Source organism: Chiloscyllium punctatum, chromosome 48, assembly GCF_047496795.1.
Source record: "Chiloscyllium punctatum isolate Juve2018m chromosome 48, sChiPun1.3, whole genome shotgun sequence".
In the NCBI taxonomy this organism is placed as follows: Eukaryota; Metazoa; Chordata; class Chondrichthyes; order Orectolobiformes; family Hemiscylliidae; genus Chiloscyllium; species Chiloscyllium punctatum.
Genome location: NC_092786.1, coordinates 30,219,969 through 30,241,534, shown reverse-complemented (window position 1 = coordinate 30,241,534; position 21,566 = coordinate 30,219,969). Strand labels below are relative to the sequence as shown.

At 43.0% G+C, this 21,566-nt stretch overlaps 1 protein-coding gene across 1 annotated transcript; it reads left to right on the top strand.

Annotated features, from left to right (window-relative positions):
- The first annotated feature begins 11,413 nt into the window (after window positions 1-11,413).
- Window positions 11,414-21,266, top strand: LOC140468863 (small EDRK-rich factor 2-like). Its single transcript, XM_072564920.1, has 3 exons — window positions 11,414-11,539; window positions 18,326-18,434; window positions 20,818-21,266. The coding sequence occupies exons 1-3, from the start codon at window positions 11,533-11,535 to the stop codon at window positions 20,891-20,893; spliced, it is 192 nt and encodes a 63-aa protein (XP_072421021.1). The 5' UTR covers window positions 11,414-11,532; the 3' UTR covers window positions 20,894-21,266.
- Window positions 21,267-21,566: the final 300 nt, after the last annotated feature.

Here is a 21,566-nt window from a genome sequence, read left to right as displayed (position 1 = left end):
GGTCCCACTGCCCCATCTTACCAATTTAAATCCTCCCAACAGCTTGAGCAAATCCTGCCAGTATGTCAGTCCCCTTCAAATGCAGATACAATCTGTCCTTGTAGAGGTCTCTTTTACCCTAGAAGAGATTCAAAAGATGAGCCCCTCTCCCATACACCACTCCTCAGCCATGCAGTCATCTGCTCTCTCTCCTCCTATTACTACCCTCCTCGCTTGTTGCATGTTGAGTAATCCAGTTATCTCAACCCTTGGACCCTTTTTTTTGGTTTAAATCCCTGCCTAGCTTTCTGTAGTCACCCTTTGGAATCTCATCCTTTTCCTTCCCTAGTTAGTTCTGATGTGTACAATGACCACCTGCAGGTCCCTATCCCCTTTGAGAACATTCTGCACCCTCTCTGAGATATCCTTGAGCCTGGCACCAGGGAGGCAACACCATTCTGATTTTCATTGCTGGCCACAAATGTCTATGCCTGACTAGAGACCCCATCACAATCAATTGCTTGGAACTAGACATACCCCTCACTACATTACAGCCAGTCTCTATACCAGAAACTTGCCTGTTTGTCCTATGTTTCCAAGTCCATCACCCATACACTTTTTTCAAAAAACAGCATGCTTGTTTGAAATGGGGATAGCCAGAGGCCTCCTGCACCACCTCCCTCTCCTACCTTTCCTAGCATTAACCAACCTACCTGACAATATCTGTAGCTTTTCTCACTTCCTATAACTGCCATCCATCACATCTCCCCAGCTCCTGTAAATTCCTCATTGCCTCTAACTGATCCCTGCGATCTGATAGGATTTACGACTAAAGACATTTCCTGCAGATGTAATCAATAGTAACATGGAAACTCTCCCTAATCTGACAAAGATGGCCTAGTGAAGGCCATCTTCATTCCTTCGCAATCTACAGATCCAGAAAGTAGCACTGTTTTGCTTTTAAAGTGCTCCAGGCTAACTTAGTACTTATGGTTTCAACATTTAAAACTTAATTGAGGCAGATCTCAATTAAGACATTAATCAAAGAGCCCACTCTCTACACTACTGTAGACTTACAGCAAGGTTACACTTAAACTATATACTTATCTGATCCTGCACTGAGCTCTCCCACACAGGTTCCTCCAAGGTCAGCTGTGAATTTCCCAGTTTTTAATTTTTTTACTTGATGCACTCTGTCCAGAGATCTATGAACTCAAACAGCAAAGGCAGTAATTGTGCAGATTCACTGTCAGTGAGCAGTGTGGGTTTCTCTTCTCTCCCTCAGACCATGTGGTTGGTGCCTTTTTGTCTCTGTCTCCTTTTTCAAAGTGCTGCTGTTTTAATGTTTGTTTTCCATAGCAATGTAACAGCATATAAAACAGTAATTGCAATTCATTCCTGGAATTCAAGAAAATCCCTTCCCAACAGTTAAAATACCTCAAAGGAGCAGACCTTGCAGTCAACTTTTCCCATTCTCCATATTGGATTCCCAGAATCCTTCCTCATCTGATCATAACTTGAATGTTTGCTCTGCAAGCATTCTTTATTTGAAGGCAGTTTTAATTCTGGGGAAGACTGTTCCAGACTCACTAATCAGCAAAGCTGTGGTCCTCTGCAAGTTTCTGCTACTCTTTCCTGCACTGTGTATAACCAACAGATTGATCTCTGATCTTATCCCCTCATTCCCTGGGAAGATGTGGTTCTGTAGGCCAAAACAAGTCCTGCCATATACATGAAACAGCTGTTGTGTGCATTCTGTTGCTTGTGGCTGATGTAGAAGAGAAGTAGAATGAAGGAGAGGAGAAATAAGGTTAAAAGGGATGGAACAGAAGCAAAGTGTTTTAGAAATCTGACTATTTAGGAAAGCTAATAGGTGGAAGGAAAAGTGGGGAAAGATGAGAAAGGGCAGAGGAAAGGAAATGGGATAGGGTAAAGGAGAGGGGGAAGCTGAAATGGCAAAAGAACTGGGGAAAGTCCAGGGTGTATTAAAATAATATTTGCTCTTTCTCTAACTCATTTAAACAATGCAATTAATCTCTCCCGTCCTCCCTTTCCCTTCTCTCCTATTCTCAACCGTCCCCCTCTCCCTATTCTGTTCAATCCACTCCTCCAGCTCTTCTCTCTTGCCTCCTTTCTGGTACATTTCCAGCATCTCTCCTCTCCCTCAAACCCCAAATTCCTTCTTTTGCCTTCCACCAATGATTCCTTGTGATAAAGCTTTGTGATGTATTTTATTATTTGGGATTGTGGGTTCTAAAGTAGAGGCCAATCAGATTTGGTTCTGTGAAGGTGATGTCTTGAACCAATTATTTTTCAGCATTTCCAAATCTGCACGTAACTTGAGCCAAGATTCATACCAGCAAGATGTGCTATTTAGCAGTCAAAACATTTACAAAGTAATTTGAAAAACCCTTGATTCTTTAATAAAAGTTCAATGAGAGAATTCAGTGAGTCAGCCTGTGTCTGTGTGACTTGGAGAGACAGAGTGGTGAATGTGTAAACTGCCTGAAAGGAAATGCTTGCATCCTTGGCAGTTAACTACAAAATGTTAGTGGGAAGACCCACCTAATCTGTTCTAGATTAAGTGGAACCATCCTCTCCATGCCTTACCCTGCTGAGGCTCCTCCATCTTCTAGATTAGATTACTTAGTGGGGAAACAGGCCCTTCGGCCCAACAAGTCTACACTGCCCCGCCGAAGTGCAACCCACCCATACCCCTACATCTACCCCTTACCTACACTATGGGCAATTTAGGATGGTCAATTCACCTGACCTGCACATTTTTGGACTGTGGGAGGAAACCGGAGCACCCGGAGGAAACCCACGCAGACACAGGGAGAACGTGCAAACTCCACACAGTCAGTTGCCTGAGGCAGGAATTGAACCCAGGTCTCTGGCGCTGTGAGGCAGCAGTGCTAACCACTGTGCCACCGTGCTGCCCTATTTCAATCTAGCCTATCCAAACTTTCATTCCAAGTACTAGTCCAGCAAGCCTCCTTTGAACAATCTCCAAGTCATTTACATCCAGCAAGTCCCTTTAAATAGGTGACCAATGCAAAGCTCAGTATTAAAAATGAAAATGCACTAGAACCCTGTATAACTTCATTGCATTTGTATTCAGTACCCCTCACAATAAATGATAACATTCTATTTGTTCTCTTAATTGTTTGTCTCTGCTTTTTAATCTTTTATGATTTGCATACTAGGTCACCTAGGTTCACCTGTATCTGAGTTCTGCAATTTCCCACCATTTTATTTTACTCTTCCTAGCAAAATGGGCAATCTCCTATTTTCCAACAATTTGCCACTCAGTTAACCTATCTAATCTTTTTGTAGCCTCCTTATCTCCTCTTACTTTCTAACCATCTTTGTGCTCTCAATAAATTTGACCTTTGTACCTTCCATTTATTGGGTGGCATGGCACCTCACAGCAACAGCATCCTACGTTTGATTCCAGCCTCAGGCGACTGTCTGTCTGTGTGGGTTTCCTCTAGGTGCTCCAGTTTCTTCCCACAAGCCAAAGATGTCTAGGTCAGGTGAATTGGCCATGCTAAATTGCCCATAGTGTTAGGTGCATTCGAGGGGAAATGGTTCTGGGTGGGTTACTCTTTAGAGGGGCAGTGTGGGCCGAAGGGCCTGTTACCACACTCTAGGGAATCTAACCTAAATCATTTATACAAATTATTAAAATTTGAGATTCCAGCAACAATTCCTGTGGCACACCACTTGTTATGATGTAACCAGAGTTTATTTATGCCTATTATTTTTACTGTTAGCTAAAACAGTCTTCCATTCATATCATCATGCTACCCCTACATTCTGCACTTTTAGTTCTTTTCCTACTTTTAGAGTCCACATATATGCAGATTAAACCAGAAAACAGTGATTCTGCGCTTCTCCCAAAGGGCTGCTGTTGAAGTACTCCCAACTACAATCAAGGGGATTCTGAATTAGTGGTGCTGGAAGAGCACAGCAGTTCAGGCAGCATCCAAGGAGCAGTAAAAGCGACATTTCAGGCAAAAGCCCTTCAGGAATAAAGGCAGAGAGCCTGAAGGGTGGAGAGATAAGCTGGTGGGGGTGGGGGAGAAAGTAGCATAGAGTACAATAGGTGAGTGGGGGAGGGGATGAAGGTTATAGGTCAGGGAGGAGGGTGGAGTGGATAGGTGGAAAAGAAGATAGGCAGGTAGGACAAATCATGGGGACAGTGTTGAGCTGGAAGTTTGGAACTAGGGTGAGGTGGGGGAAGGGGAAATGAGGAAACTGTTGAAGTCTATATTGATGCCCTGGGGTTGAAGTGTTCTGAGGCGGAAGATGAGGCGTTCTTCCTCCAGGCATCTGGTGGTGAGGGTGCGGCAGTGAAGGAGGCTCAGGACCTCCATGGCCTCGGCGGAGGGGAGTTGAAATGTTGGGCCACAGGGCAGTGTGGTTGATTGGTGCGAGTGTCCTGGAGATGAATGAAACCAATCCTCTACTGTACTCTATTAATCTCACTGAAAAAGTTGAAACTTGTGAATGAGGTATGACTGGGTTTTTAATGGAATATTATCTTCATGTTTCCGACTAAGTACCTTCAATATCGCTGAAATGCTCATTTTATATTTCTGAACTGATAAATTCCACATTCTTTGAAACATGTTCTTGTTTTTAACAGTTAAATTAAGAAAAATAAAACTAAATTATCTTCTATTTTAATCCAATTATGGAATTTAAATTTGAAGTGAATAATGCAAAAGAAAAGCAAGAAATTGCTGAAGAAATAGTCAGAAACATGAAAACTACTGTAAAATCTTCTAAATGTACTTGAAAAGGAAAATATTAGCAAAAACAGACATGGTCCCAGCACCGACAAGGTCAGGAGAATTTATAATAGGAAATAAAGAAATGGTAGAGAAGCTAAATGACTAAATATATTTATCTTCAGAAAGGATGATGCCTAATGTCTCCCTGAAACCATTATCATCCATGGGTCTAGTAAGAGTCCGGAATTCAAAGAAATTAGTATTGTATTAGTAAAAGTATAGTGCTGGAGCAACTAATGGAACTGATAATTGGCAAAATCCCAGGAAGTGATGACCTTCACCCAAGAGTGTTGAAAGAGATGGCTACAGAGATACTGGATGTGTTCATTGGTGATGATCCATCAAAATTCTATTAATTCAGCTGTTGTGTCTGTGGATTGGAAGGTTACAAAAGTAATATCTCTGTTTAAGACAGGAAAGAGACCGAGCGAGAAAACAGACCTGTCAGCCTGATGTCACTAGTAAGGAAAATACTAGAATCTGTTATAAAGGATGTGATCATGGGTACTTAGAAAACAATTATGTTCTTGGACAGAGTCAATATGGATTTATGAAGAGGCAATCATGTTTGCCAAATCTTTGTGTTAATTCATTCATGTGATAGCGATGTCATTGGCTGGGCCAGCATTTCTTGCTGAGTCAGGTGACAGGATTTTTAGCTCATTGCAGTCACAGCATTTATTTGGCTAATCTGGTTTGGTTTCTGGTCAATAGTAATCCTCCAGAATATTAATAATGAGGGATTAGGTGATGATAATGTCAATCAATGTTAACAGGTGATGTTTATACTCTCTCCTGTTGGAGATGGTCATTGTTTGGCATTTCTGTTGTGCGAATGTTGCTCGTGACTTGTCAGGAAAAAAGAATTGTATACGATTTGCTGCATTTGGGCGTGGACTATTTTGGTATCCGAGGAGTTGTGAATAGTGCTGAACATTGTATAATCATCAAACATTCCCTTATGATGCAGGGAAGGTCATCGATGAAGCAGCTGAAGATGATTGGGCCTAGAACACTAAACTGAGGAACTCCTGCAGACATGATTTGAAGCTGAGATGACTGACCTCCAACAACTGCAACCTTCTTCTTTTGGGCCAGATAGGACTCCAAACAGCGGAGAGTTTTCCACCATTTTCCATTGACTCAAGTTTTGCTCAGGCAGGCATCTTGATGCCAACTTTGGTCAAATGTGGCACTGATGTCAAAGGCAGTCTCTTTCACCTCACCTCTGGAATTAATTTCTTTTGTGCTGATAGATTTTGTTTTGAGGATGTCACCAACAGTCAGAAATGAGTCAATGTTGTATATTTGGATTTTCCAAGAATTTCCAAGTAGGGTGGCATGGTGGCTCAGTGGTTAGCACTGCTGCCTCACACTGCCAGGGACCTGGGTTCGATTCCAGCCTCGGGTGACTGTGCAAACTCCACACAGACATTCTCCCCATGTCTGCTTGGGTTTCCTTCAGGTGCTCCAGTTTCCTCTCACAATCCAAAGATGTGCAGGTCAGGTGAATTGGCAATACTAAATTGCCTATAGTGTTAGGTGCATTAGTCATTGGTAAATGTATGGGAATGGGTCTGGGTGGGTTACTCTTCGGATGGTTGGTGTGGACTTGTTGGGCTGAAGGGCTTGTTTCCATACAATAGGGAACCTAATCTTTTGACAATGTCCCATAGGAGTTTGTTATACAAAATTAAAATGCATGGGATTAGATGTAATATACTAGTATGATTGAGGGTTGCTTAATTGACAGAAAGCAGACAGCATGAATAAGTGTGATATCCTGAGGTTTCAGACTATAAACGGGGGTGTCACATGGATCAGTGTTGGGCCCCAACAATTCACAATCTATATCAATGATTTGGACAGTAGAGACCAATTGTAATATTTCCAAGTGATGATAAAAAGAAACTTGGTGGGAATGTGAATTGTGAGAGGGGTGCAAAGAGGCTATACAGGAATGTAAGCAGGCTGAATGAATGGGCAAATGTATGGCGGGTGGAGGTTTATGTGGATAAATGTTATTCACTTTGGTAGAGGAACAATGGACAGACCAATTATTAAACGGTGATGAATTTGGAAGCTTTGATGCCAGAAGGGACTTAAATGGCCGTGTTCATAAGTCACTGGAAACTAGTATACAGCTATCATTACAACAAAATTTCAGTACAGCAGCAAAGAAGTCCGACTTGAATTGAACATGGCTGAGACATTTGGTAGTTTGGATTCAGTTCCAATCCCTTTGCCTGAGGACGGATATACTTGCCAAAGAGAGAGTGCAGCAGAGGTTCAAAATTATTGATCCTTAAGGAGAGTTTGAGGTGACAGGACCTATATTCTGGACAATAAGAGCAGAATTAAGCCATTTGGCCAATTGCAGTCGGCAATGCTTTGTGCTCTTGGTGAGAATGTTTCTCAACCCCATTCTTTTGCCTTCTCCCCATAATCTCCTCATTTACCCTCCCGCCCACCTTATCCCAGTTCCAACTCTGCATCATCTTCATGACTTGTCCTACATGTCCATCTTCCTTCCCACCTATCCACTCCACCCTTCACCTCCCCCCCCCCACAAACCAACCCAACCTCTCACTCTCGCAACCCTCCACTCCAACCCCAACCACCCCATCAAACCAGCAGACAAGGGGGATACATAGTGGTAGTTTGTTGCACTGACCTCTACACTCCTGAGGTCATGTGCCAACTTGAAGACATCTCCTCCTCCTACCCCCTTGACAATGACCTCACCACCCCCCCCCCCCCCCCCCCCCTCGCACCCCCATCACTAAACCATCATCTCCCAGACCATACACAACCTCATCAACTTGGGGGATCTCCCACCTACAGCTTCCAACCTCATCGTCCGGGAACCCCACACCGCCCAAATCTACCTTCTACCTAAGACCCACAAGCCTGACTGGCCTGACCAACCCATCATCTCAGCCCGCTCCTGCCCGGCCGAAGTCATCTCCACATACCTTGATACTGTCCTATTCCCCAGTCCAGGAAGTCGTCACAGACGTTCAGGACATCACCCAAGCCTTCCACCTCCTCCCAAGATTTCCATTTCCCTGACTCCCAACATCTCATCCAGTCCCTATACACCTTTATCCATCATGACGAGGGCCTCCAAGCCTTCTGTTTCTTCCTCTCCTAGTGTCCCCGCCAGTACCCTTCCACTGACACTCTCATTCATTTGGCTGAACTGGTCCTCGCCCTCAGTAATTTCTCCTTTGCATTCTCCCACTTCCTCCAGATGAAAGGGGTAGCCATGGGCACCCGTATGGGTCTCTTTGTCAGCTACGTGAAACAGTCCAACTTCTGCAGTTACACCGGCACCATTCCCCACCTTTTCCTCCACTACATTGATGACTATCAGCATCACCTCGTGCTCCCACAAGGAGGTTGTGTAGTTCATGTAGTTCATCAACTTCACCAATACTTTCCACCCTGACCTTAAGTTCACCTGGACCATCTCAGACACCTCCCTCCCCTTCCAGGACCACTCCTTCTCCATCAATGGTGACCAACTCAACATGGACATCGTCCACCAACTCAACATGGACATCGTCTACAAACCCAACGACTGCCACAGCAACCTGGACCATACCTGCTCCCACCCTGCCTCCTGTAAAAATGCTATCCCTTATTCCCAATTCCTCCGTCTCGGCCGCATCTGCTCCCAGGAGGACCAGTTCCACCACAGAAAACACCAGAAGGTCTCCTTCTTCAAAGACCGCAATTTCCCCTCCCATGTGGTTGATGATGTCCTCCAGAGCATCTCATCCACTTTCCGCACCTCTGTACTCGAACTCCACCCCTCCAACTGCAACAAGAACAATATATTGCATCACCCTCCGCCATTTCCCTCCCCACTCCATCTGATTTCCATAAAGACCATTTCCTCCGCAACTTCCTTGTTAGGTCCACGCCCTCCCACCAACCCACCCTCCCCTCCTGACACCGCAGGAATTGCAAAACCTGCACCTACACCTCCCCTCTTACCTCTGACCAATGCCCCAAAGGAGCCTTTGACGTTCATCAAAGTTTTACCTGCACATCAACACGTCATTTACTGTATCAGTTGCTCCTGATGTGGTCTCCTCTACATTGGGAAGATGGGATGTCTACTTGCAGAGCGCTTCAGAGAACATCTCCGAGACACCCACACCAATCAACCCCACCAACTTGTGGCCCAACATTTCAACTCCCTCTCTCACTCTGCCGAGCACATGCAGGTCCTGGGCCTCCTCCACTACAGCTCCCTCACCACCCTACACCTGGAGGAAGAACACCTTATCTTCCACCTCGGAACACTTCAACCTCATGGCATCAACGTGGATTTCACCAGTTTCCTCATTTCCCCTTCCCCCACTTTACCCCAGCTCCAACCTTCCAGCTTAGCACCGCCCTCAAGACCTGTCCTACCTGCCTATCTTCCTTTCCACCTATCCACTCCACCCTCCTCTCTGACCTATCACCTTCATCCCCATCCCCATTCACCTATTGTACTCTATGCTACCTTCTCCCCACCCCCACCCCCTTCTCATTTATCTCTCCACTCTGCAGGCACCCTGCCTCTATTCCTGATGACAGGCTTTTGCCCGAAACATCGATTTTCCTGCTCCTTGGATGCTGCCTGACCTGCTGTGTTTTCCAGCACCAGTCTAATCTAGAATCTGGTTTCCAGCACCTGCAGTCGTTGTTTTTACCTCTTGTCACTATGTCATCTGCAAAATTAGCAAAATAGACCTCAGTTCTGTTTTCCACATCGTGAACAGCTATAGTCCCAACACTGACCACTGTGGAACTCCACTAGTCACCAGCTGCCATCCTATAGAGGACCCCTTTATCTCCACTCTCTGTCTTTTGCCAGTCAGCCAATCTTCTATCCATACCAGTACCTTTTCCCTAATGCCATGGGTTCTTATCTTTATTAGCAGCATCCTTTGTGACATCTTGTGAAAGGCCTTCTGGAAATCCAAATAGATCATTGCTTTCTTTTCTTGAATCTCTTCTGAGTTTAGAAGAATTAGAGGAGATGCAGAAAATATATTTCCCCTGGCTGTGTGGTCTAGAACCAGGGGACATGCAACATCCGAGAAGCAGGAGAATCAATGTTTCAGGCAGGAGCCCTTCATCAGGAATTCCTGAAATGTCTATTCTCCCACTCCTCGGATGCTGCATAACCTGCTGTGCTTTTCCAGCACCACACACTCTTGACTCTGATCTCCAGCATCTGCAGTCCTCACTTTCTCCTCAAACCAGGGGACACTGGTCCCCTACTCCAGCGATGTGTAATAATATCGCTGAACATATCTAAATGACACACCATTTAGAAGTAAAATAAGGAGGAACCTCTTCACTCAGAGGATGGTGAATATTTGCAATTTTCTAACCCAGTGAGCTATAAAAGCTCTCCCATTAAATATGTTCAAAACAAAAATTGATTATTTCTAATTACTAATGACAACAAGGAAAATGAGGATATAACATGCATATTGCATTGATGTAAATGATCAGCCATGATCTAGAATGGCACAATAGGCTTCAGCAGTTGAATAACATTTTCCTACTCTTATGTTCTTAAGTGCTTTTATATGCCTGCTAAGTACTTTAATATGATGAGCTGACATCACTGATGTTTCAGATTAAAATGGAAAATGGGAAACCTAGAGGACAGATATGGTGAAATCTCTTTGAGCAGTGCTGTTTCTTTGCCACAGAATGCAAAATCCAGTCTCATGGGTGCAATATTTTTTGACTTCCTGTGATAAGTATTCTCTCTCTTCTATCAAGTTTTCTATTCTAAATTCTTAAGTTTCTTACACTCACTCTTAGGATCTATTAATTGTTTTGAAAATTCCTGTGTGAGCCTGATTGTCACTGTATTATACATGTCACATCCATATTTTATCTGCTTCATTCCACTTTTCATCTCTTATTATCAATCAGGGAATGGTGGATGTGTTAGCAACAAAATTCCTCCAACCATTCAGTGGAGGACCCTGAAGCATGTAGATGATCAGAGGGATTTTGTTGGGGAGGAGTAAAGAGGTTGAAATACAAAATTCCCTGATAATTGAATGTGGAGATGCTGGTATTGGACTGGGGTGGACAAAATTAAAGGTTCATAACACCAGGTTATAGTCCAACTGGATAAAAAAACAATGACTGCAGATGCTGGAAACCAGATTCTGGATTAGAGGTGCTGGACCTCTGATGCTGTCTGAATTGCAGTGTTTTTCCAACACCTTTAATCCAGAATATAGACCACCTGGACTACAATCTGGTGTTGTGTGACTTTTAATTCTGGAAATTGAAAGCATCCAGCTCATGTATGGATCTGAATATGAACATTTTCGATGAAACAGTACTGGAGGCAGGATAATTCATCAAATGACAATCTGTTGCCTGTCCACTATAAATCTGTTGTGAAAAGTGCCAGGCTTTGGTTTAAAAAAAAGGGCCCAATGGGTAAAGGAGCAACTTCCCCTCCCCCACCCATGAAACCCTCCACCACGTGACCGCCCATGCAACCGAGCTTGCTGCGATATGACGTCAGATGATTGACAGCGTCCAAGCCATACACGGGACAGCACGTGACTGTTGTGTCTAATCAGGAGGCGGTGGGCGGAGGCGGTCGATCAGGGTTGGTGACACTGGAGGTCGTGTGCCCGCGACGGTTATCAGGCGGCAGCGGACTCGGCTGTGGTGGTGGCGGGGGGGGAGGGCGATCGACAACAAAGAGGACAGGATGACCCGTGAGTAGCGGCGATAGAGACAGAGATATGGTGTCCCTCTGCCGATTAAGCCGTGGACTCGGAACCGGGGGAGGGGGATTGCGAGCGCCGCCGGGGCCTAGGCCCGGGATTGACGGTCCCGCATTTGGAGCGGGCCGCTGGCTGGCTCTGAGGGAATCGGGCGATGCTGGGGGGAGGGGGAATAGGCTCCGGGTTCGCTAACCCCTTTTTGTTTTTGTTGTCCCCGGGCGGCGTGTTCCTGTGAGGACGGGCCCTGCCCCTCCCTCTCCCTGCCACGTCCGCACTCCGAGAATATTAGTCGGCTCAAAATAAATCGGCGGAGGCGCCGTTAAAGGGGAGGGGGCGGCACGCTCCTCCTGCAGCTCTATGTTGTGGGGTGGGGAGACATGGGGCCACAGTGCCCTAGCAACCGGCCCCGGCCCTGAATCTCGAGTGGAAGGGCCGGAAGCGGTGACAGTTGAACGGCTCAGTGGTTAGCGCCAGGGACCCAGGTTCAATTCCAGCCTCAGGCGACTCTCTGTGTGGAGTTCTCCCTGTGTCTGTGTGGGTTTACTCTGGCTGCTCCGATTTCCTCCCTCAGTCCAAAGGTGTGCAGGTCAGGTGGATTAGCCATGGGAAATGCAGGCTTACAGGAGTAGGAATGGGGGCAGGTGGGATGTTCTTCAGAGGGTCGGTGTGGACGCGATGGGCTGAATGGCCTGCTTTCAGTCGGGATTGTCTGACTGCTGACAACATGCATGTAGAGTCGTGATGTAAGCGAGAATGTGTAGTCCAAGTGGGCTATTTGGCCCATCGGCCCTGGTGTTCGATTAGATGGTCACTGATTGAAGGGCTTTTGCCCGAAACGTTGATCTTGCTGCTCGTCGGATGCTGCCTGAACTGCTGTGCTCTTCCAGCACCACTCTAATCCAGAAACTGATTATTCATGTTAACTCTGCCATGTCACATTCTCTTTTTATTAGCTTTATGTTAAAAAAAATCTGAGGAGTGCTCTCAAAGGTACAGGAATCAGTCTCTTGAGTCCATCTATAGGAAAACCTGACGGTCTATCTTTGCATGAATTTATCATTGGATGAGGAAAATAAATAATGGCCTTTTTTGGTCAAGTGCTGCATTGACTGGCTTGTTGGCTTTGCACGTCTGCCTTCTGGTCTGAGTGACTTTTGAACTCACCCAGTCTGGCTTGACCACCTATAAACTGTCTGAACCCTGAACTGCTGAGGACCAAAATTGAGTGTGGATTTATTCTCTCGTTTTGAGACACTGTACCTGTACATTGACAGAGCATTCTCAGCCCTTTGGGAAAGGATTCTCAATCTTTCAGCTGTTTGTCTGCCATTGCTCCCCAGCACTCATTAACCTTGTCTGACACAATCTGTTGTGGCTTAGAAAGTCACCACACACAATATTAGCTTGTTCAAGGGAAATTAGCTCATTCTTGTTGGGGTGAATAAGTGAGAGGAAAGAATACATTGTAAATTTTTTCTTTGCTTTCCTGGCTCTCATTTAATTATTTCCCTCAAATTGAGGAAATTGTCTCTATGCTATTGAATGCTATTAACAAGTCAAAGTTTAACTGATTTATTATTGTAACATGCACTGGCATACAGTTAAAGTATTGTTTGTGTGCTAACCAGACACATTATACCTTAAGTATGAATAGTAAGTAGAACAGAGTAGTGTTATAGCTACAGAGAAGATGCAGAACTGTAACATGAGGTTCTTTAAGAAGTCTGATAACAATGGGGATGAATCAGTTCTAAGAGTTTTCACACTTTTTTTGTATCTTCTGTCCATTAGACAAGAGTTTAACTGTGCTGGGAAGAGTCTTTGATTATGTTCTTTCTATTTTCCAATTTTATGGGGTTCTTATCAAATATTTGCATCTACTGTTTTCGTAGATACTTTTCCTTCATGGGCTGTGGTGTCAATTGATATGTCAGCATTTATTGTCCATAACCTTTTAAGGTCCTCGTAGGGTAGCAACTAGAATTGCTTTAGTTTGTGTGGTATACCCACAGCCTTGTGAAGAAGGTCCTTACAGGATTTTGACCCTGTTATAGTGAAGGGGCACTAATGTTCCAAGATTAGATGGTATATTGCTTGGAGGGAATTTGTAGTTCATAGTGGTGCCATTCCAGGTAGATTTGAGGGACAAATCATAGATTGTTGTATTACATCTTGTAGATGGTACACACTGCAACAATTTATGTATAAATAGTAGAGGGAGTGAATGTGGAAGATGGGATGGAATTCTATGAAGAGGACTGCTTTGTTTTAGTTTGTGTTTATTGAAGCAGCAGGAAGAAGAGAGTATTCGTTCACATTGTTGACGTGTCTTCTAGATTGTGGACAGGCTTTGGGGAGTTGGGAGATGTTACTCATTGGAAACCTCCCAGATTCTGTCCCGTTCTTTGTAGCCAGGCTATGTGTATGGCTCATTTCTAGTCAGTGGTAATTCCTGGGAGGAGGATGGTGGCTAATTCTGCAACTGGGTAATGCAAGTGACTATCAACTTGTCATAGTTGATCTCTCCAATTATTGGGAATAATTGCCTATTGGCACTTAAGCCTAATTGTTCATATCATGTTGCTTGTTGCATAGACTGCCTCAGTTTGAGGTGAGGTGGGTAAGCTTGGATACTGGATTTGGGCCAGTGTAATGTAGAGTTTTAGAGACAATAACACATCTGTTTAGGGTGTTGGGGGAAACGTTTTGTACAATTGCAGCTGAAATTTAACCAAATGGGCACCATTGTCCACACACTCTGGGTGAATGGGCTATATTTGAAGCTTTGCACCTACCTGAATGTTTTGAGTTTTTTTTTGACTGGTAACATTAGGAGTTGCAACTATTTGTATAATCTGCATTTATAAACCTAAAATATGTCCTGTTATAGATTATAGGAGGCAGAGCCAATTTTTGTCATTGGGTGTTTTAAGCCCAAATTAATTTCTGTTTCAGAAAATCATGCCGTTCAACTGAGTTTCAGAAAGGGTTACTCTGTAATGTAACTTTTGCTGAGGAAAGCACTTTTTTGGGGGGGGGGGGTTTACTGAACAATTGTTTAACATTTTGCATCACAATTGCATTTTAGATTGAATTGTTCATCTCTTCAACAGAAGCAAAACTGCAATATAGTATTTTTCAATCTAAAGTTTTAGAAATTGTTCAGTACTGCTCCGTTAGTCAATATTTGATCATTGACACATGGCATTTTGAAACCAATGAAGTCGCATTCCAATGTAAACATTTAAAATGAAAGCCACTGGTTGACTTGGAAGCATTTCCATATCTACTGATATGTAGTTCAGGTTTTGGCCTCATATCAGTTTTCAAGTTACCATTCTGACATGGAATAGAGAGCAGTATGCACAAATAACCACTTTGGGAGATCTACACAAGATTTTTTTTAACTCTATCTTGTATGTTATTAACTTGTCACTCACCCCAAAAGGATAAATATCAATGATGGACAATCCACTTGCTGTTTAGTATACCACAATAAAAAGTCTTCCTGTGGGTAACTGCACCTTTTGTAGGAGACTAGACCTATTTTAATACAGCCTACGCTGGTAATCTTTTATTAAAACAATTGTGTTGAAACTTGGGGGTGGCTCAGTGCTTAGCACTGCTGCCTCACCATACCAGGGACCTGGGTTCAATTCCAGCCTCAAGCGACTGTCTGCGTGGAGTCTGCACACTGTCCCCATGTCTGCATGGGTTTCCTCCTATAGTCCAAAGATGTGCGGGTTAGATGAATCGGCCATGCTAAATGGACTATAGTGTCCATTGAGAGGGTCGATGTGGACTTGTTGGGGCCAAATGGTCTGTTTGTACACTGGAGGGAATCTGTGATTAACTGTTGGAATTTGAACATCTGATTCAACTTCAAAATAATGTTTTTATAAATTTTATGTATCATCCAGTGGGACCAGTTGAGCACTTTTTCTTCTGGCTACAAATTGCCAACGTTTTTTTTTAATCTGACTTGCTTTGCTGTAAAACCCTTCATCTGTTTTCTTCCCTCTTTCCATGTATGTCATGGGCTTCTATTTACTGTTTATCTTGCTCACAGTGTGGAATAACTCTCCTGTTCTACGCTCTACCCTTGCAAATTCACAAGGATTTGAGTTTAATGATCTTTGACACATTAGTTGCAGTATCTCAAGCTCTTTTTTTAGTTTAGTAAACATGCCATAGGGATCTGATTTGAATACTCTACTGAAGCTTATTAAATTCTTCTCTGCAGTAATTTAAGTCTCACACTGAACTGACTGTTAATAATTTAATGGGCCCGTGCACAGAAACTGAAGTTCCTCAAATTTTGTCGATTGCATTACATCTGCTTGTCCCTTGGCAATAGATATGGGAGCATATTTCCTGACTATGATACCTGATGCCCTTTTTGAAGTTCATTTAGGAGTGATAACAATTTTTAAAATGCCAAAAGACAGTTTACATGCTTTTAATATATTTTGAGGTACAAGTGTCAGGATTTTCCTGTTCTCCCAGTTAAAAAGCTGCATCTATTTTGTCGCTATTGTAAGCCATCTTCAAAATCTCTTTTGAATATGCCTGAACTCAATGAGCAGAACTTACAAAGAAAAGTGAAAGTTTACCATATTTCTTAGTCTCGCATTTTCAAGTCTTAATTATTAGGCACAACATTTTTGAAGGATCTCCTGTAATCTGAATAACTTTTCAGTTTCATCTGGACTTGTCTGTTGTTGGAAATGCCAAGCAGACTTTTTAGAATACATTTAAAAAGGCTTAAATTGTACTAAAACGCAAATGAGTTTGTTGCTATGGCAGAAAATGTCTCTCAATTGATACTGAATATCAGCAGTTTAAACCGACAAGTAATTCATGAAAAATCCATGATTTTAAAAACAGAAGGAGTGTGACTCACTGGATAGTTTTTCAAAGAATCTTTACAGGTACAATGGGTGTAAACGACCTCATTCTGTGCTGGAAGACTGAGATTCTCTACACGCTTGATACGAGAAAGGTGTCATGGCGGATGCCATGGAGGAAGCAAAATAAAATTAGCAACCAGAAGAACTGCAGATACTGTAAATCAGATTCAAGAACAAAGTGCTGGATAAGTACAAGTCTGGCAGTATCTGTCAGAGAGAAATCAGAGTTAATGCTTCAGGTTGAGTGACCCTTCCTTGGACCCTTGAGTTCTGAGGAACGGTTCACTGGATCAGAAACGTTAACTCTGATTTCTTTCCACAGATGCTGCCAGACTTGCTGAGCTTTTCCAGTAATTTCTGTTTTTGTTGAAACTAAAATTTATCGCGAGTCTGTTTTAGTGCTTTCTCAAAACTTGACTTTCAATCTCAGATGAGTACATGGTGCAGATCAGCGCATGATTTACTTAAGACCTGATCTGACTGACTTGACCACTTGCAGAATTGAAAATTGTCAATATTATTATCTGGTGGCAGTAACTTACTAACATTGTAACTCTGAGAATTATGGGCCAGATTTTCCTTTTTGTTTTAAACTAGAGTGCAGCATTTCTGCAGAGATTGTATTGAAGTGTCCCTCAAATACGGAGCAACACCCCCATCCTGACGGTTGTTTTGTAGTGCAGAACTCTCAAAAAAAAGCAAATCATGCCCCCTTTCACTGCAGTCAGCTGCCATATTCTGAAATGTTTAGCTCCTGACAGCCTGATAACTGGGATTGGATTGTGAGGCAAAGATGGAATCTGCTTAATAGTTACTCAGTTTTAAGGCTGTTAAATATTTAGTAATTGTTCTTTTCATGACTATTTTGCTTAATTTCATTGCAACTATCTAATGTCACCAATTTAAATGCAGATTTTGAGGAATTGTCAAACAGAAAATTTCAATTTCCTGGTTAATTCATTGAGTCTGCTTCGATGGGGATTCTGCAGGGTGCCTATTTGTTTTTAATTCTATATTGAGAATGAGTATTTTTTTTGTGCGTAATATAGCAAATTGCCTAAATCAAATTAGTTCCACTTAGGCTGGTGAATTGATCTCTCTTCAACAAAATTAGAAAAAAGAACCTGCTACACTGAAGAGGTTGAGCTCCATTTCAGAGGTAGCCCAGTTATGTTGATTATATCTGAGAAAAGAAAACCAATGTATAAATTACCTTTAAAATTTAAAAGCAAACTTTGCAGGAGTCAAGTTGGTTAGTTTACATTGAAGTCAGTTTCTTCGATGTATATTTATTCTAATCTGCATCTATGCTTAAAGTGCGACTATTATTCAGACTTGCAAGTTATGTATAAACCTGTTAAAGTGACAAAGCCTGTGGTTTTGTTACTGTTGCAATAAGTCAAACTTTATATTTTGAAAAAGTCTAACATTAGCTCACTAGTGGTTTTTTTTTACTAGTTGGCCTGATAAGTGAAACTTAATTCTTGCCCGTTAAAAATACCTTGCTGAAATTAATTGAAAGTAAGCAGCCCCTAGACCTCTACATGTTTTCCCGTTTCAAGTGCAAACCTGGTCAGGTGTCATTACTCATTTTAAACAGTGGATGGTGTGGCAGATAAGCTCACTGAGATAATGGTTAGATAGCTTTAAAGGTTATGCCTTTTTACTAAGTAACTTGTATATTTCAGGTAAGAAAAAGGCTGAGATCAGTTTTCCTAATCTTTCCCTATGGAAACTTGTGTATTCTCAACTGGATCACAATCTTAAAATAAGATTACAGAAGAGCTCACCTTTTTAAAATAGATTATTGTGATGCAGAAGACCTGATAAAATTGAGGGAGTCACCATTGACTTTTTCTCTTCCCAGGTGGTAATCAACGAGAACTTGCTCGTCAGAAAAATGCAAAAAAATCAAGTGAGCAAAGTAAACGGAAAAGAAAGGATGATGGTTTATCTGCTGCAGCCAGAAAGCAGAGGTAAACCAAACAGTGTCAACTGAATTTGTAAATCATAAAACAGTTAACTGATGATCTGGAACCAAAATATTGCAACTTGATGAGCAATTCAAATGATTCTGTATTTTTGTCAATGAACTTTATTTTAGTGAGGGGTTGGGTACAGACACAGGCAAACAATGGGCATTATTAAAAATGGGCCAGTTAGCATCTATGGTTGACATTTGAGCTATACATCCTTTCCAAAAACTAAGATGTGGATGGGGCTAAATAAAGTTTTAGGCGTGGTCAAAAAAGCTTGTTGATTACTGTAACAAAAAAGTAGCTCACGTATTTGGTAACTTAAGTAGTTTCTAAAAATCTACACAATACTTAATGAATGAATGTTACTATTGTTTTTTCATTCATGGGATGTGGGCAATATTGCCCATCCCTAGCTACCCTTAAATCTGGTGGTGAACCATTGCAGTCGAGATGGTCCAGGTCAGCTTGAGGTCGAGGTGGAAGGTGTCAGTGAAGTTGATAAACTGATCAACCTTGGTTGCGCTACAGTCCAGTCCAAATGGGTAGCCATGGGCCCCAGCTATGCCTGCCTCTTCGGGTATACAAACCGTCAATCTTCTACACCGGCACCATTCTCCACCTTTTTCATCTCCATTAAAGACTGTATCGGTGCCCCGTCATGCTCACAAGGAGGTTGATCAGTTCATCATCTTCATTATCACCTTGCACCCTGACCTCAAGTTCACCCGACTATCTTGGATACCTCCTTCCCCTTCCTGGATCTCCCCATCTCCATGTCTGGCAACCGACTCAAAACTCACATCTACGACAAACCTATGCACTTCCATAGCTACCTGGACTACACCTCCTCCCACTCTACCTCCTGTAAAAATGCTGCCCCTATTCCTAATTCCTCCGCCTCCACTGCATCTGCTCCCAGGAGGATTAATTCCACCATGAACATCTCAGATGGCTGCCTCCTTCAAAGATAGCAATTTCCCCTCTCACATTGTCGACAATGCCCTTCAGCGCACCTCTGCCTTTGAACCCCACCCCTCCAATTGCAACAAGGACAGAACTCCACCTGATTCTCACCTTTCACCCTAACAACCTTTGGATACGTTGCATCATCCTCTGCCATTTCTACCACCTACAAACAGACCCCACCACCAGGGATATATTTCCCTCCTCACCCCTATTTGCATTCCAGAGGGACCATTCCCTCTGCAACTCCCTTGTTAGCTCCATGCCCCCCCACCAACCCACCCTGCAGTCCCGGCACCTTCCCTTGCCAGTGCAAGAAATGCAAAACCTGCTCCTACACCTCCCTCCTTACCTCTGTCCAAGACCCCAAAGGATCCTTCCACATATGACAGATTTACCGTGATCTCCTGAGTCCATTGCTCCAAATGAGGAGGCAGGACCCCAACTTGCGGAAAATTTGAGAACATCTCTGGGACACGCACTAAACAGTCCCACCACTCTGTGGCCAAACGTTTTAACTCCCCCTCCCTGTCCACCAAGGACATGCAAGCCCTGGCTACCTCCACCACCAAACCCTAATCACCTGATGCCTGGAGGAAGAGCGCCTCAACTTCTGCCTTGGGACACTCCAACGACATGGCATCAATGTGGATTTCACCAGTTTCCTGTATCCCATTTCCCCCGCCCCTACCTTATCCCAGATCCAACCTTTCAACTCCGTGCTGTCTGACCTGTCCCTCTGTCCATCTTCCTTCCCACCTATCTGTTCCACCCTCCTCTTCACCCCCACCTTCATCTACTGCCAGTCCCACCCCCTTCCCATTTATCTCTGAGCCCCCTTTGTGCCACCCCACATTCCTGATAAAGAGCTTATGCTTGAAACATCAACTTTGCTGCTGGGATGCTGCCTGACTGGCTGTGCTCTTCTAGCACCACACTCTTCAACTCTGAACTTCAGCATCTGCAGTCCTCACTTCCTCCTGGCTGAACCATGGCAGTCAGACCATGTATTGTAGGTAGACCCACGACGTTACTGTAGAGGGAATTCCAGGATTTTGACCCAATGACACTGAAGGGTCAAAGTCAAGATTGTGTGAGGCTTGGAGGAGGGCTTGGTGTTCTCATGTATCTGCACCCTTGTCCTCCTTTTTATAGAAGTAATTTTGGGCTTGGGAGGTGCTAAAATAAGGAGCTGTATAAATTTGATTTATTTCAACTGTTGGATCCCCAGGCTAGAGCCCAAAGGGGATCCCACTTTGCCTCCAGTATTAATTTTTCTACATGGAGATTCTAAATTTATGACGTTATCTTTGTCAATCTCACATTCTTGGGTGGATATACAAAATAAATATTATCCAGGCATCTATTCATACCAATTATTGGAAATGTGATGGTGTATAATTTTGTATTCTTGCAGGGATGCTGAAATAATGCAGCAGAAACAAAAAGCAAATAAAAATTCTGCAGGAGCTAATGCAGGAACTTCAAACTAACGAGCCCACATCACTGGCACTCTACCTACTTTCCTGGATGGGTGCATCTAACGAGCAACGCGGCTTTGTCTTCAAATATTGAACATATTTAAAACATTGGGTTCCGATACTTCAGAAAATTGCATTGTTGTACCTTTCTGTGGGATTATGCCATGTTTTAATGCAAAGGAACGTGTCTTGCTTGTAGAATTGGTACTGATGCAGTATTAGACCTCGTGCTGTAAAGGTGCATTTTTTGCATGAGCATAATTTGAGAGGTATTTCCAGTTTAAGCAGAAAAAATGCTTGCATTTGGATTTGTGACCAGCCTTGTATTTTTGTATCAACGCTAACCCTTTAAATTCTGTTTTAATAAAGACAGCATTTAAGTTGACTAAGCTGGATTTAGCTGCTTGTCTTTAAATTGCCACTAAAGCTTTGCCATTCTTGAAATATCTTTTTTAGCTCCTGTGATTTACTTCCATTTGTGAATCAATCAGTTCTTAGCACCCAATTAGGTTTGACATGTTCTACTGAAGTTGGTATTTTTAAAAAAAACTGCAATATTTAAATTTTTGTTTTGTAAGCTTCATGTACAAATTAAATCTTAACTTCGTCCTGACAGAGGCTAATTTTAAATCTATAATTAGGGCTGTTGGAGTAAGTAAAGGAAATGTGTGCTGAAGCCTATTAA